The sequence below is a fragment of the Xiphias gladius genome, chromosome 16 (assembly GCF_016859285.1).
Source record: "Xiphias gladius isolate SHS-SW01 ecotype Sanya breed wild chromosome 16, ASM1685928v1, whole genome shotgun sequence".
NCBI lineage: Eukaryota > Metazoa > Chordata > Actinopteri > Istiophoriformes > Xiphiidae > Xiphias > Xiphias gladius.
In genome coordinates, this window is record NC_053415.1 from 12488840 (window position 1) to 12504225 (window position 15386).

Consider the following 15386-nt stretch of genomic DNA (forward strand, 5'->3'; position numbering starts at 1 on the left):
AAAATAAATTAATTTTATAGCTACCTGTCTTGGACGGTTAACAAGGGTCCACATCTGACCAGAGTAATGAAATGTAGTACATGTCAATCAGGCTTCACTGTTACAAAGAGTAAGATATTCACTTAATGGTACTTTAAGCTTTTCTTCTCTCTTACCAGGTATATCGGAAAATAGTGATGTCTGTCACAAGATGTGAACTATAGGAGTGTGGCAGTATAATCAAAATGAACAACAATTTCTGCCATCAGTTGTAACCCCAGCCATAACCACAGCCACAGCAATGTGATAAAACATTGCTGAAATAGCACCAGTAAGTCAGTATCACTTGGTTGAATCCATTGAAAGAGAGTGAATGTCTTGCTAGCATATTTGTGGCATGCATGCAGAGAGGGGAAAAAAACTCTGTGTATCTCAAGTTTCAGAACAATCTTGAAAATCCCTCTGTAAAAATGTTACTATAGCAAAAAAATAGGCTGATTAAACAATTAGTGGATAGAAAACAACTTAATCAATTATTATTTCGATAACCATCTGATCCTGGATGTCACTTGTCAAATAAAAACATACCCAATAACTTTTAAAATGAGATGCAACTGTTGCATGAATCATTGTTTTTTCCATTTTAAAGACTGCACTAGATCTATTAATTAGTTAATGAGTTAAAAAAAATAGATCCATTAATAATGATATGATCATTAGTTGCAGTCACAATGACTACCAATACTGAAAACATAAGCAATTCTAACACAGAAAAAAAAGGAACACCAAAAGTACCGTATCGGTGAAAATGTTACTGTGTAGACTCATTCACATTTGAATAAACAAAGGAAGAAAAGACATTTTTTTAGATACTACATTCCCAAACTGCAATCCATTAAAAATTCATGGCTCCTATAAAAACAGAGACAGGATGTTGAAGAGTGCTATAAAGGAAACAAACAGCCAGAACCTACAGTACAGAGCGACAGAGTGGATCGCCAGGACAATAACAGGCACTCTCGATATTAGTGTCACTAAAATGAAAAACAGTTCTGTGGTTTGTACTTTACAAAATGGAAAGGAGCACCTCAACAAAGCACCCAGAGACACAACCAAAAAGTAAATGGAATGCCAATCAATCATGCACACACTTACATGTGTACAGACTCACATATACAGGCAGAAGCATATTAGGAGCAGCACGAGAATCTGAGGCTCTCCTCTGCTCTGAGGCACACCCTTGAAATATTTATGACCCTCCACGTTGTATCCCCTACTATGGTAGGGGCATAGCATAGCTGCCTCTTTATCTCTGAACTGGACTTTACAGCAAATACAGTGGCCAGTTAGCTCACTCCAAGGCTCAACATTCTTCCCTTTTGGATCCTATTACAGAGCTAACTAGCAGTCATGTACAAAGTCCCCCGCAGTAATCGCCCTAAATCCTACATGTTCTCAAAGCTTTTAATGCAGAATGTTATTCTACATTCATCAGATGTTTGGTTTTGCTCAACAATAGGCTGAACTCACTGGATGAACCCACTGGAAGTTCTTTCTTCATGGGTTTGTGGTGGGAGTAAGTGACCACAGGGAGGAATGAGTAAGGACCAGGACCGGGGTTTCCTGTACACTCATACTTTCCAAAAAGACGTTTTATGAAAGTACTGGCCATCAAAGCTATCCACTAATCCCACCTAGTATGCAGGCTCATCACCATGATAAAGGCTTACTCGTATCATAGGCCTATAAAACACGTTATTGAGTGGTGCTACTGTTGGATGAAAAGTCACACCTCTCAAAAAATATCTGAGGAAAATATTTCTTTAGCACACATGCATTTTGGGAATTGATCTATAAAATGAGTGTCAGGAAAGTAGGAATTAATGGTATTCAGGGTTAATATATGTGTTTTGGAATGTTATCATCATCTGTTAAATTGAAAAAGGTCTGATTGTTGCAGAATCATCAGGTAAGAAATTTTATAGAGCCAGACATTGAAATTGTGATTCTATAATTTTTAATTGTGCAGCCATAGTTTAAAAACATTTGGCATTACAGTGGGGTTACACCCATTAACAGCAATAAGATACACACCACTGATCATTACATCATCAAGCCTCCATCAGTGCCAGAGGTTGACAAGCATGTGTAAGTTTAATGATCACCATCTCATTACCACAGTTACCACTTGCCAGCATGCTGCCTGGTCGCCTCTTTACCTACAGGTTCTACAGTGAGTAAAGTGTCACCTCATCTAATCACTTAGATAAGGTGAAACTTCAATGATCTCCTTGGGGAAATTGGGTCACTGCAGCAGCAGATACTAGGACATAGATAAGAATAAGAACAAAAGAAAACAGTGCCTCAATAAACTGACTGGATGTTCTGAATTATCATACAGAACAACTGTCTCTAGGCATTTGCAGAGCTTATAAAAAAAAACATAGCCACATTTTTGCTGCTGGCTCTTCTTTCGAACACCTTACACACACCTCAAACCTGCTACAATCGTTTTCTCAATGAATCCAAATAACCAGAAACAAGCGAGACGGCACTTAAACTACCAAAATCCTGCCTTGCTTCTCTGTAAATGTTTGCTGAATGGGAGCAGGCAAAACAAGCTCACTGAACAACCGGGGGTTTGGCAGTTTCCCAGTAAACACCAGCACTGGACTAAAAATTACTTTGTAATCAGAGGGTTTAGAGAGCAAAGAGACAAGGAGGGAAGAAATCCAGGGAATGATAGAGTGAGCCTATGAATTACTCAGCAGACAAGTCTCCCCTTCTGTCCTCTTTGCAGGAGATAATGGGGGTCATCCATCTTCTTGCCCTCCTTTACGCCCCATCTTTTGACCACTCATCTGCATCCAGGTCAGCTAAGAAATAACACTGGGCCTTCCCAGTAGCTATGATGCGTAGAATTTGGTAGGAGGACATTTCAGTCTCTAAGCATTGTTGGGAAAAGCCATAGCAGCATGTCTCACAAGGCAGTATTACCAGGCTAGCTGGACAATTGCACTGATTAAAGGCCCTAAAACCTATTCTCAGTCAGCTTCTTACTTTGAGTGATGGGTCCTACTTGTATAGAGTATTTTATGCCAAAGTTGGAACAGTTGTGGTTACTTCAAATGTTAGATTTTTGTGTTTGTGTCTTTTCTGAGCTCTTCTCCCTGGTTTGGAATGGGTGGGGCTCAGCTGAAAAAAGGTGATGTCACATATTTCCATGCACCCATCAGGATTCACCAAATTTTGATTCAAACTCGGTTTTTCAGTCATTGTTAATCAAATCTAATCAAACCATACCCACACGTTTCTGACGCTGGAGAGTTTTTGACCGTCGGACTGGTTTGATGTTTTGGGAAATGTGTTTATTCGCTTTTTTGCAGAGAGTTTGACGAGAACATCGATACCACTCTCATGTTTATATGGTAAATGTAGCTTAGCTTAGCACAAAGACTGGAAACAGGGGACACAGCTAGCTTGGTTCTGTCTAAAAAGTATTAAAATCAGACTACAAGACTACCCTTAAAGCTCATATATTGACATTTTATATTTCGCTTGTTTAATCCGTACTGTAAACAGAAGAAACTGAGTTAGCGTTTTACTCATAATTTCAAACCAGTCCTTTAATAAATAATTCCTAAAGATGTTTTTTTTCTTTATTTAATTGTTACTTATTTATCATGAATATTTAATGTTATGAAGGAATACCAAAGATTTAAAGCGGATTTTAGGGGGCTTTAAAACCTGAAACAGGTCTTTCACTTACTTTATATCCATTTTCCACATTTAAAGCAATTCCAGGTTTTACTCAGCAAAGGTATCCAGATTATTTAGTAATCCTCCTTCACAAGACAGGAATGTGGTTTCAAATGTTTTAACTCCATAGACCCATTAAATAAAAGAACAGCCAAATTGTTAACAAAAATAAAAAATGCACAGTCAAAGTGACATAGGAAGAATTACTTGGCCTACATTTACAGGTTATAAATAATGACTGGGTGGTTGGGAAAACTCATCCGTGGACAGCAGGGTGAAGTAAATGAAACATTTTAGGACACATAGTCACTAAGAAATAAAGAGAAATTGAAAATAAATGTATCTCTTGAGGAAACGATTTATTATAACCACAATAAGAGTGAACAGATTGTTTATTTCATACATCAGCAGGTCTAAATGCTGATGCTGGAACATTATCTAGCTGAGTTGCTGGACTGTCTCAAACTCATGTTATTCCTCCAATGGCTGGTGTGGCTAAACGGCTTAAGAAAACATACATGACACAGCTATTCAACTTCATGAATAATACAACGTTCACTCAAGCGCAAGCGCACAAACACCTACTGGCACACTCGTGCACACTAAAAATCGAGATATGTCTCTGTGGGACACAGACATGCTCAACATTAAATCCCTGTGCGAGGAGCTCATTGAGAAGGGTACAAAACCTGCAGGATTCTCAGGCTCTCATCTCATTCCAATAAAATGAGTTGTCTATTCTATCCAGAGACAGGATGCAGTGGGGAAGCAACCAAAGGGCATCAGCATGAGGTGAAGAGTTCATGGCAGCATACAGGAATGGGATTTCAGGGTGAAAAAAAGATGTTGATATCTTTTTCACCCAAAAGAGAATGGCAATATCTTCTTTGATTAGAAAGAAAATAGAGGAATATGGAGGTGGGGAGGCCTGGAGAGGGGCATGGAAAAAGAGAGACAGTGGGAAATAGACAGCAGAGTATATCAGTGGAAGAAAAGCCAGAAAGAGAAGTAGAAGGCAATGGAGTCAGGGAGTTGCAGCTATCAGAGCTCCAACATGGCAGGATGTGACATGTGGAGAGCAGGAAGAGGAAACCGGACAGATATAGATTGGTTTGGTAGCTGCTCCTGAAAACATGTCTATCCCATTAGGGGCCTCAGTTGCAGTTAATGTGCTTATCAAAGCGTGCACCTTTGGTCTATTCCTAACCCTGCTACGGTTCTACCACAGGAAGCTAACATGGAGAAAGAAGAGAGTCTGTGCAGAATTTAACTATGTGTCAGAGGGTTTTCTATTACTTCAAGTTCTAGAACTACACTTGTATAGTTGACATTTTCTAGTCTTGAGTTGGCAAGAAATAGGATCACACCCTGGGGTCAAATCCCAAATCTAATCAGGCCTAATGTGGGTCATTCATTTTTATTAGAATAATTTTACCACATGAGAACCACTCAAATATAGGAGCATAGGTGAACAATGAGTCTCACTAAACAAAAACAAAAAACTAAATAAATGTGTGGGTTTTTTTTAATATGCATCTTCTTCATTATTTACAGTGCACTGTAACTCTGCATTTAAGGATGTCTACTCAACCGGAGGATGAACAAAGCTTTATTTACTCTGTGTAGTGCTGATTTACCACAGTTCAATGTAAAGTCCGAGCACCAAGTATGAAAAAAATGTAAGACTTTTTTTTAGGACAAATCATGCAGGTTTCAGTTGACAGGTAGCACATATTAGGGGCAATTCAATTACTGATTCTTAAATGGGGCTCCATGGAGGCAAAACTAGGCTTACATATTCAGATAACTTTTTTGGATATCAAGCTCTAAATGTTACGTCACAATATTAGTGAAACTTACTGACATTTGTCCTTCAGAACACGTTTCAAGGAGCGTGATAAGGTAGCTTGATAAATCAATAAATGTTGCTTTCTCATCGCACAGGACTTTGTACAGGTACATGCTATGATGTCTTTGAGTTTCTGTCAGCAGGTAAGTGTGATAAGGGATTATTTTATATAGAATCGACCTTCTCTTACATAAATAAGTGTGGCAAGTATAACATAAATACTGTATATTTTGATCATCACAGAAGTACGCAGTAGTTTGGCTTTGGGTTTCATAAACCATCAAAACACCTCAGTCTGAAAAAGGAGAAAATACATAAAATCTGATGTAAATGTTTGATTCTGAAAAATAAAACCTAAAGGATAATATAATTAAAAAAATATTTAAGATAATGTAGTGACTTAATTTATAGCCTTATGTTTAGAAATTTTAATTTTAATAGATTATATAGACCTGGAGATGCAAGATATCCATAATCAAAAGCCTCTCTTTGCCTTTTTGCACTGAAGTTCATCAAAGTACATGTGGAAGGTCAAATAGAGGATACAAGCAAGGTGTACACGAAGTTAGACACCTTTGCACCTACACACATGCCTGCACAAGTGTACAGATTAGCATTATCAGCCTAATTGTGCATCTGTAAAACATACTTTATAATGTATCCTAATGGTATTGGTTAACTTTAAAACAATGATTATGTTGCCTTTGTTAGGCAATGTGGAGACATTCTTCACCATTTCAACTTTTTCTCATGACCTTACAATTCCATGAAATAATAAGATATCCATCTGATAGCCTCTGAATCATAAGTTATGGCTTCTGGAGTGGCCACCAGTTACAACAGGCTTTATTAAAGTGAAAAGTTTTGCAGTCATATTCTATTTTATAACTGGCCTCTGGTCAGACAAGATAAGAATGGACATTTGTATTAATAGTCTTATAGCAAAAAAAATCAGTTTATGTGGGGGAAAAAATGTAGATAGGTATTAGTCCTTTAGTTTCCCTTTTCATAAACTTCAAAAAGCACAGACACTCTGGTTATGTGAAAAACAAAGCCACATAACAGCAGTATGGGTGTGTCAGCTCAGCTGTTAACGTTAGGGCAGATAGCCATCTGATTAAGTATGGTATTTGGAGTCTGTACGTGTGGTATTTAAAACTTCAGGCCAATGGGAACAGCTTGCCTTCATTAGACATGGAATAAATCAGTGCAACCTATTAACCAGTCTAGTTTAGTTTAGTTTAGTTTAGTAAGTGCCTGTGCTGCAGTAGTTTAGAGACATGGGGAGAAAACTACAGCAGAAGTTCAGCTTTGGGAAGGACTCTCTAGTAGTAGCAGAGGGGCTTCGATGATGCTGGCATGTTTTCAAACATGGCAAGATAAAGGGCGGTGGTTCTGATAGCTGTCACACACATGAACACTGTTTAAAGCGCCACAAACCGAAGAGACACCATGCTTTGGCCTCACGGTGCGGTAGTTTGTGTACATGTTGTTGTCAACTTACCTTCAGACAGCTCCAGTTCCAGCTCCGCCAGCTTCTCCCGGACCTCCGCCGGCAGAGTCATAGCGACAGCCGGCGTGGGCTCCAACATCATCGTTAGCAACCCGGTTGAGGTTCTCTCTGCCATGGTGGTCCAGCACGAAGCGAGAATAGGTCCACTGAGTCACCGGTGAGGAGGACAATGCCACCAGAGGGGGGATGAAAAACAACAACCCCTCTTCACTTGGTTTCGGCTAAAGAGGGCAAATAGGGTGTTGGTGCGTCTCCCGTCTCACTGCAACGTCGTACAGATGTGTGATAAATCTCTCCAACCGTCATGACACGGCTAGCTGCGAGGCTAGCGGACACACCTGACTGCGCGTTTCCATGTAGTTTGGTAGGACAGGGCCCTGCCTGTGTGTCCGTGCCTGCCGTCCGTCCCTCGGCACTGTCGGCGTCCTGACCGTCGGCGGCTGCTTCCCCTCAACTGTGGCGAGAACTCATTCAACTCCTCGCTCGCTTCCCACGGCGCAGTCGCCATTGCATCATAGCAACAGCAGCCCCCGCCGTGCGCGCTCGCGAGGCCCACTCGTGTGTTCGTGTGAGCGCTTGAGCGGTGCGCGCTGCCTCCTGCTGCCCCACACACAACGCGCCTGCCTCCTACTGTCACAGTTACAGTGCTGCTGCTGCTGCTGCTGCTGCTTGGCGCAGGGGCACATGCAGCGACCCGGGGGGGACACTAACGTACTATTGAAGATTTTTGGTGTTTCGTGGATGTCACACCAAAAAAAAAATTAAAAAAAAATTATTAATAACTGTTTCATGGTTCACTGTAAGTCATTGTGATCTCAAAATAGATCTACGGAGAACTGTAAATAAATGTATGGATATAATTACGTCATCGGCTGGCTAATGGCACTCCAAAAGCAGCGTGGCCAGGTAGTGTACCAGATCGTATCCAAAACTCCCTGTAAAGCTCCTGTCTTTAAAAAAAAAAAAAAAATCAGACAAAGGCCATTTTTTTTTTGAAGACGTTAAATGAAATGAAATTTTTAATTTGAAACATTTGAAATAGTTACAAGAGGAATACTGGAAGAAGTTGAAATAGCGGTTAAAAAAGAGGTGCTGAAAGGAGTTGAAGTTTCAGTTTAAGTGTGAGCACTGAGCGAAGTTGAAGTGTAAGGCTGCGACTAACGGTTATTGTCATTGTCAGTTAATCTGCTGATTAGTTATTCGTTATTCTATTAAATGTCAAAAATAGGGGGGGTGCCCATCGTAGAGACCAAAGTGACCAGGTAAATGTCTGACCAACGGTCTAAAAACCCAAACATATTCAGTTTACCATGATGTGTGACAAAGAAATGCATAAAATTCTCCCATTTGAGAGGGTGGAACTAGTAAATGTTTAATTATTTTCACTCCATCAATTATCAAAATAGCTGCAATTTTTTTTTCTGTCAATTAATCGACTAATTGTTTCAGCCCTACTGAAGTGTAAATCTAAGTGTGATTACTGAATGAAGCTGAAATGTAATATTAATATCAACTGAAATCAAAGGACTGAAAGGAGTTGAGAATTAAGTTTAAATTCACGTGCTGACAGAGGTTGAAATGTCAGACCAAGTGTAGGTGATAAAATGAGTTGTAAGTGTCAGTTGAAGTGGAGGTCCTGACAGAAATAAGTGCCGGTTCCAACGCATCAACCGAAAGACAATGTCAGCTGAAGTGTAATCACTGTATATGAGTGTATAAGGTCAGCGTAAAGCAAGGCAAGATTATCGCACAATTCATACTGAGGCATTCTCAAAGTGCTTGACATACAATTTTACTTTAAAAGGAACTCAAACTAGACACATTACCAAATTATTTACATATTTTAAAGTGACAATGTCAAAGTGCTTGATGTGAAATAAATTATTAGAATTATACGTAAAGTTGCTATTAAATGCAACAAACTTGCATGTAAATATTCAATCAACATAATGATTAGGTCTTCAAATGTTTGAAATTTGAACTCAAAAATGGTTGCATGACATGGGTTGGTGGGTACGCAGGACAGATATCGTTCATCACTGTCAGCAGTAGTTTGGCTGGGGTCTGGGTTGATACCCCACCTGAAAACTAACATGGACTTATCAGTGGGAACAGATCCTGTCAAAGTCATGACCCCGGGCTGTGAGGGGTCAGCGCCCTGTTGTCAGATGTGGCCCTGCCTCCTGAACGCAATGCTGCGGACACTGGACATCGTGATCCACATCAACAAATTGGTCATTATATTTAAATTGTTTTGCTTTAACTTTATTGTAATGTAGCAAATATAATTATCAGTATTTGATAGAAATATTTAAAGGGAAAGAGACAAAGCCTGGTCAAACAGAAGGGTTATCATACATATTGAAGGTAATAAATGCATGCATACATTCCATTGTTTTTGGATTAACTGAGCTACAAATAGCACCGAATATATTGTTGAGTTTTTTGTAATATCGAAAGATAGCTTATCTTTCTTAAATAGATCATTTTCTCAGCCTAAAAAAGAAATTAATTTATTAGTGCCTAGACTGTGTTCAGAATTTCAAAACTAACATCTCATATATGATAATATTAGAGTACTTTAATTCATATGGCACTTATTACAAAACAAGTTACAATACAGAATTTACTTTACATAACAAGGCAAAACCTTGAAAATTAATAAATCACATACAAATAATAAAAGTACAAATGCAATATAACAGACAGACAGACATAGATATATAGATAGACAGATAGATAGAAATTATTTTCACATTTCTGTGCAGGTTGAGTGTAGAACCATTCAACTTTGTATGTCTGCGTATCTTGTTTAGCTGCACTATAGAAGGCAAGAAAAAGCAATTCACATTAATGCCTCAAAGAAAATGTTACAAAAGACTTGCTGTGATTATGTGTCAGTATGTTGTGTAGGATTTAAGTATACTGAGTCGTTATTGTGCTTTATATAACTCAAATGTTTTTTTGTCTGGCGTGAATTGACATTTGGTAATGGGGGTCGGGGTTGAGTGTAGGGCGTCTTATTGTCATCATTAGTCTTTTGTCCTGTGAGTACATTTGTCCATTGGGAAATTATTCATATATATATGTACTAAAAACATTGAATATTTTTCAAATATTAAATAAATACACATTAAAACAACCAGTTAAATAAGTTTTCCTGTCATGTGTAAAAGTATTTGTTTTGAATAAATACAACCAGTAGGTGTCTCTGTATACACAGTAAAAAAAAAAGCTTCTAGTAAGGCAGGGAGTATATCATGTTGGTAATGTATCTTACGTTATTGAGGGTTCAGTCAACGTGATTATACAAAATCATCTATTGTAAGTAAAGATCTTTCCTCAGAGTATGTTTCAGATCAATGTGGTAGCTTACTCCAGGATTCCTCCTGTTATGTTCAAAGATGGCCCCATTCACCTCGGTATGAATATCAACAAGGTTAGTTTTCCTGTCAGAACACAAACAAGACAACTGTTAGTATAGCAGCTATAATCTATAGCTTATATGGAAACTGCCCGGTGCCAAACAAAAGCTGAATTTGCTGTTGAGCGTTTGCATGTACCTCTTTTGGCCTTTGAGTAAGGCATCTGTCAGAGCCTTCAAGTAAATGGAGCGATGATGTCCTTGCTCTAGCTGACATTCATCCGTCGAGCAGTGACTCCAGAACACATCTGCATCAGTAGGGATGTAATCATATCTGGACAGCCCATCACACCCGTCTGTCTCCAGATCCTCATCCCGATTGTTCATCCTGGCACAGGGCTGGAACTCAGGGACACTGTAGCTCTGGATGAAGAACAGTTTGGGCTTGCTGGCCATCATGGGGCATGCATCAGCGGTGAAAAGACGTCTGACTCTGTCCAGATGTAGACCTAGGCTGTACGTGTCTGTACCCAGGAGGTGATTTGCCATACCACGGCTAATGATGCAACAGACAAAGCCATCACCTTTGAGGTTCTGTCTCTGTTTGAATATCCCTCTGAGAACTGAGAGACTTTCATCCACACTCAGCCACTTGTAGAGGGCCACATTGAAGTGAAGAGCCTTAAATGTTTGTTCCAACATGTCTGAGGGAGTAAGGAAAGATTAAACCAGATTTTAAGTTTTACCAATAAAACAATTATCAATGAATTAACTATCAAAGTAATTGTAGATTAATTTTCTATTGATGGACTAGTCGCTTAATTTACTAATTATTTCAGCTATAATTCAATCAAACATTATATTTCAGTCGTACATGCTACTAAATACATATACTATAGTACTAGGTGCAATTTTGACTTGTACCTTACTTGAGTATTTCCATTTTCTGCCACTTGGAACTTCTGTTTCATTTCAGAGGGAATATTGTACCCGTTACTAAACTACATTTCTTTGATGGCTATAGTTCAGTACAGTACAGTTGAGATGCTTATAAAATACAATGCAACATTAAAGATTGAACAAGTGGTTGCCAACATTTTTGGCACTACCTCTTACAAAAAAATCAGTGTCTAGTTTGGGCCCTTTGCCATGTTTCAGATGTCTGTGAGTTGTTAGTTCTACCAAAAAGACAATTCCCCTCTAAACTTCTCTCATGGTTACATTTAAATAACTGTGTGAGGCCAAATTAAGTAGATTTATCTATTATTCAAACAATTCATTTTGGTGGCAAAACTTTGTTTTTTATTCGGTCTTTTCCCATGAATCATCTCACAACCTCTCAGATTTATCTTGTAACCCTTTGGAGGGGACTGGCCCCTAGGTTGAAAACCACTAGACTAAAGTACCTAACTATATAAAAGTAGTTGAAGCTAGGTAGTTTCCACCTCAACCAGCTACAACAGTAAAATGTGGCTTACACATTGAGGCATTAGTATTAACAATCTAATAACATCAGATATAATAATATGCCAGTCAAGGCCCATTTTTAATTAAGTGCCTTTTACTGATGATTCTTTTGTACTTTTACTAAAGTAGGATTTTAAATGCAGGACTTTTAATGGAGTATTTTCACATTGTGGTACTGGTACTTCTACTCTGAATACTTCTTCCACCACTAGACTGTAGGTACAAAGTGTTTAGTATCTCACCTCCGTCATTACCCACGCAGTCTATGATAACACAAATTCCTCTGGGATTACTGTTAAATTTGTACGTATCGAGGGGAAGCTGAAATGCAAAGGAGCAAGCAAAACATTTTCATAAATACACTTTTTCTAATTAAACAACCTGAAAAATACAAGCTCCAATAATGAGTGCAAACCTTACCTGACAGTTCTGCTCTGTGTGTACTGGCACTGATATGTTCTCTGTGGCTGATGACAAAGATTATACGGTAATATGAATATCAAAGTGAAATACATTGAGTGACCAGGTGTTTTCCATCTGTTTTTACTGGGTAGCTCTGGTAAGCCCCATGTGAAATTATGTTTGTCAGTACGCGTTCCACTGGTTTAAAGGGCTGTTTTGACTGACTGTCTCTGGGGAATACATATCTGTGAAATTGCTATAATTTGCTAGGATGAGGCCCGTCTTACCGATATGGAGGGACTGTCCTCGTCTTCTTCGCTGTAGAGAATGGGAACTATTAGGAGTGGGGGGTGGGACCTAAAGAGAAGTTGTTTTTCAGAAGTATTAGTTTTGTGAGAGAGGAGAAGAATAATAAATGTTAACTTTTGCACAGTTCCATACTCACAGGGGCTCTCCATCTTTGCTGTTGAGATGGATGCTGTTCAGGGGTGGCAACTGTAAAAGGTGTACACAGACAGAAATTTAAGTAAATATGATTAAATGAGGTATAATTAACAGTACTTTGTAATTACTTTTCTACTCTTATTTATCAAAAATAAATTAAGTTTTGTACTGTACATGTCACGTTACTTGGTCAATACCTAATCCTGTGTTTCCTTTGCCATTGTGGCATTGTATTCTAAATTACACTACTGTATTTTTTTTTTTCAACATCTAAATAAATGTACAGATGTTGGTTTCTCAACTTACACTAATCTATATCAAGCCTGTGTCAGCCCTTCATTGGGCTACGCTGCTGGGGTATGGGGCTTTAAAGCTTATAAGGGATATGCACGGGTCCAAAATAACGCAATGGGAGTATTTTCTGGGATTAAACCAATTTGCTCAGAGCAAACAGCTGTGACAGGAGACATGGGCTGGGAACCTTGTGAAGAAAACCGGGCAGTTTGTATGAGCAGACTGAGGTATTGATGCAGCGATGATGTGTTTCTTTGGAAATTGAAACTGCCAGAAGTCTACGTGTGGATATGTGGTATTACTACGCATCATTGACCACTTCAGTGGTGTGACACAAAAAAAAAATATGACTTCATTCAGTTTCAGTTACTGTTTTCGGCATTTCACGTATTTAAACATTTCACACGTCACATGCACTGTACGTTCAGGATAAATGTTACAGCTCAAAGTGTTAAAAGTTGTACATAAAAAACAGTCTCACCTGACATCTTGAAAGCAGCCACTTTTTTGGCCAGGTCAACCCTGCCAATGTTTATGAAACATTCCTCTACTAAGTCCACTCTTTCAGGTGAAACTAAATCCACTTTCTCAAGTTCAATGATCAGATCCAGGAAATTCTGTCAGAGAGGAGAGAGGGGTCAGTTGTTTTTTTTTCTTCAGAGTGGAAGTTAAAAATGTTCCGGTATGCAAAAAAAAAAAAAAAAAACTCCCCTCCCACGCACGCACGAACAGGAATTCAGTACGTGAGAACATTCATTCCTTTCACCTTTGCTTTTTCCATCGTTTCACGAGGTAAAGTGCTGCTTAACAAGAATTTCAAACTGTTCAGATCTTCATAGGCCATATCCTCACTTACATTAACCACCAATACTCTGCAAAAAAGGAAACCACGGTTACTCAAAGGACCAGTGTGTGAACTTGGATTGTTAAAACGATTATGACGCATTAGAGATCATAAAACACATCTTACCTGAATCTTGGCAGAACCTTCCGGTATTTAAGCGCCCTCTCCAACTCATCTCTGCTGGTTCCACACACCTTCCTCAGGATGTCGAAACGTCTCAACTGTATCAAGAGCTCTCCCAGAAACAGGTAGCCCCTCTCCTGGCACATCACTTTGGATTTCAGCGTCTCCTTCGCAAAAGCCATGCTGTCGTCCGCGTCCGAGCTTTCACACAGGTAGAGGAGGCTCCTGCGCTCATTGCTGCTGAGAGCCTCCGCTACATGATTAATTGCCTGAAGCTCATGTTGGTCGGCGAGCGCCATGGCCTCTGGTGGGAGAGGAGCGACACGGAAGGTGACAGTGTTTCACGGCAATGGAGACCCGCCATTTGATGGTCGACGAAGCTAGCAATTTGCCCATCGGGACCGTACCCTTAAACCAGCATGAAAACACGACGTTTGTAGTCGGTGACAGAATTACAGAAACAACTTACCGTAGAGCGTTGTAAAGCGACGGAGAGTCGGCCCGAAGTGGGAAGAAAGCAGACTCGGATGACGCACGACTAAAAAAAAAAAAAGGCTTTTGGGGAAGTAGCTCTTTCATGTAGACTGAAACAAGCCCTTTTCCCCTGCCCGCCGAGGTTCCGGAGAAGAAGTCGTCAAGCAGGACTCTTCTTTGTGGCGCGAGCGCGTGGCAGTATCCGAACTCCTCTTAGTTTTATAAAACAACGGGCTGCGAAAAAACTTAAGCGAAAGCGAAAGCAAAAGGGCGGCAGGCGCTATTAGCACGAAGAACTTAAAGATACAATCCGTGGCAGTACGTGATCTGGATCAAACTCCGTGAGGACTACTTATTAACACTTGCAACTGCCGACTTGATGCATTTAAACAATAAATAAAGGCATTATTTACAACGAGCCCCTTCCATTTTGAGAATGGATTAATCGTTTCAGGTATTTTTTTCAAACAAAAAAAAAAGCCTAAATAAATAAATAAAAGTCTGGCTTCAGCGTCTTAAATGTGAGGATGTGCTGCTTTTCTTTTATCGTATTAAGGTAAATTGAGTCCCTTTGGGTTTCTTACTGTTGGTCGGTCAAAAAAAGCAAACTGAAGACATCACTTTGGGCTCTGAGCAACTTTAATTGCTCATTACATTTTGCACTGTTTCATGAAGAAAATAATCGACAGATTGATCAACATTGAAAATCATTAGCCCATGAACAAAATATAAAATGCAACAGGAATTATTAACATGAAAATGAATCATATTTAAACACACTGGAGTAAACTGGGTTCATGTTTGACATTCGTTTTAGTCTTTATTAACCAATCAAAATGCGCTCTGTCATCAAATTATGTTTGGCGGCTACATG

General features: G+C 39.3%; 2 protein-coding genes across 10 annotated transcripts in view; both read right to left on the reverse strand.

Moving 5' to 3' along the window:
* The window catches only part of dip2a (disco-interacting protein 2 homolog A), an 86068-nt gene extending 78379 nt beyond the window's left edge, over positions 1-7689 (reverse strand). For 8 of the 9 annotated variants that reach the window (XR_005709058.1, XM_040147718.1, XM_040147715.1 and 5 more), the window contains exon 1: positions 7092-7689. Coding sequence is in view for 8 of the 9 variants with exons in the window: in XM_040147718.1 (XP_040003652.1) it covers positions 7092-7215 (124 nt within the window). In the remaining variant the exon portion in view is untranslated. The remainder of the gene's footprint in view (positions 1-7091) is intronic. The other variant, XM_040147714.1, reaches the window with a different exon arrangement.
* A 482-nt stretch (positions 7690-8171) lies between these two features.
* Positions 8172-14878, reverse strand: LOC120801162 (CASP8 and FADD-like apoptosis regulator). The gene is made up of 10 exons (XM_040147753.1): positions 14508-14878; positions 14042-14342; positions 13838-13943; positions 13553-13688; positions 12779-12828; positions 12621-12690; positions 12352-12398; positions 12174-12252; positions 10664-11168; positions 8172-10549 (listed from the first exon to the last, which is right to left on the reverse strand). The coding sequence occupies exons 2-10, from the start codon at positions 14335-14337 to the stop codon at positions 10420-10422; spliced, it is 1419 nt and encodes a 472-aa protein (XP_040003687.1). The 5' UTR covers positions 14338-14342; positions 14508-14878; the 3' UTR covers positions 8172-10419.
* Between the last annotated feature and the right edge of the window lie 508 nt (positions 14879-15386).

Bases quoted from the DNA above. Each gene is read 5' to 3' on its own strand.
- LOC120801162 (XM_040147753.1), bottom strand. From the start codon at position 14,337: ATGGCGCTCGCCGACCAACATGAGCTTCAGGCAATTAATCATGTAGCG. The intron at 13,689-13,837 runs GTGAAAGGAATG...CCTCTCTGACAG, and splicing joins AAACGATGGAAAAAGCAAAG to AATTTCCTGGATCTGATCAT. The intron at 12,829-13,552 runs GTGAGACTGTTT...CACCTTTTACAG, and splicing joins GGCTGCTTTCAAGATGTCAG to TTGCCACCCCTGAACAGCAT.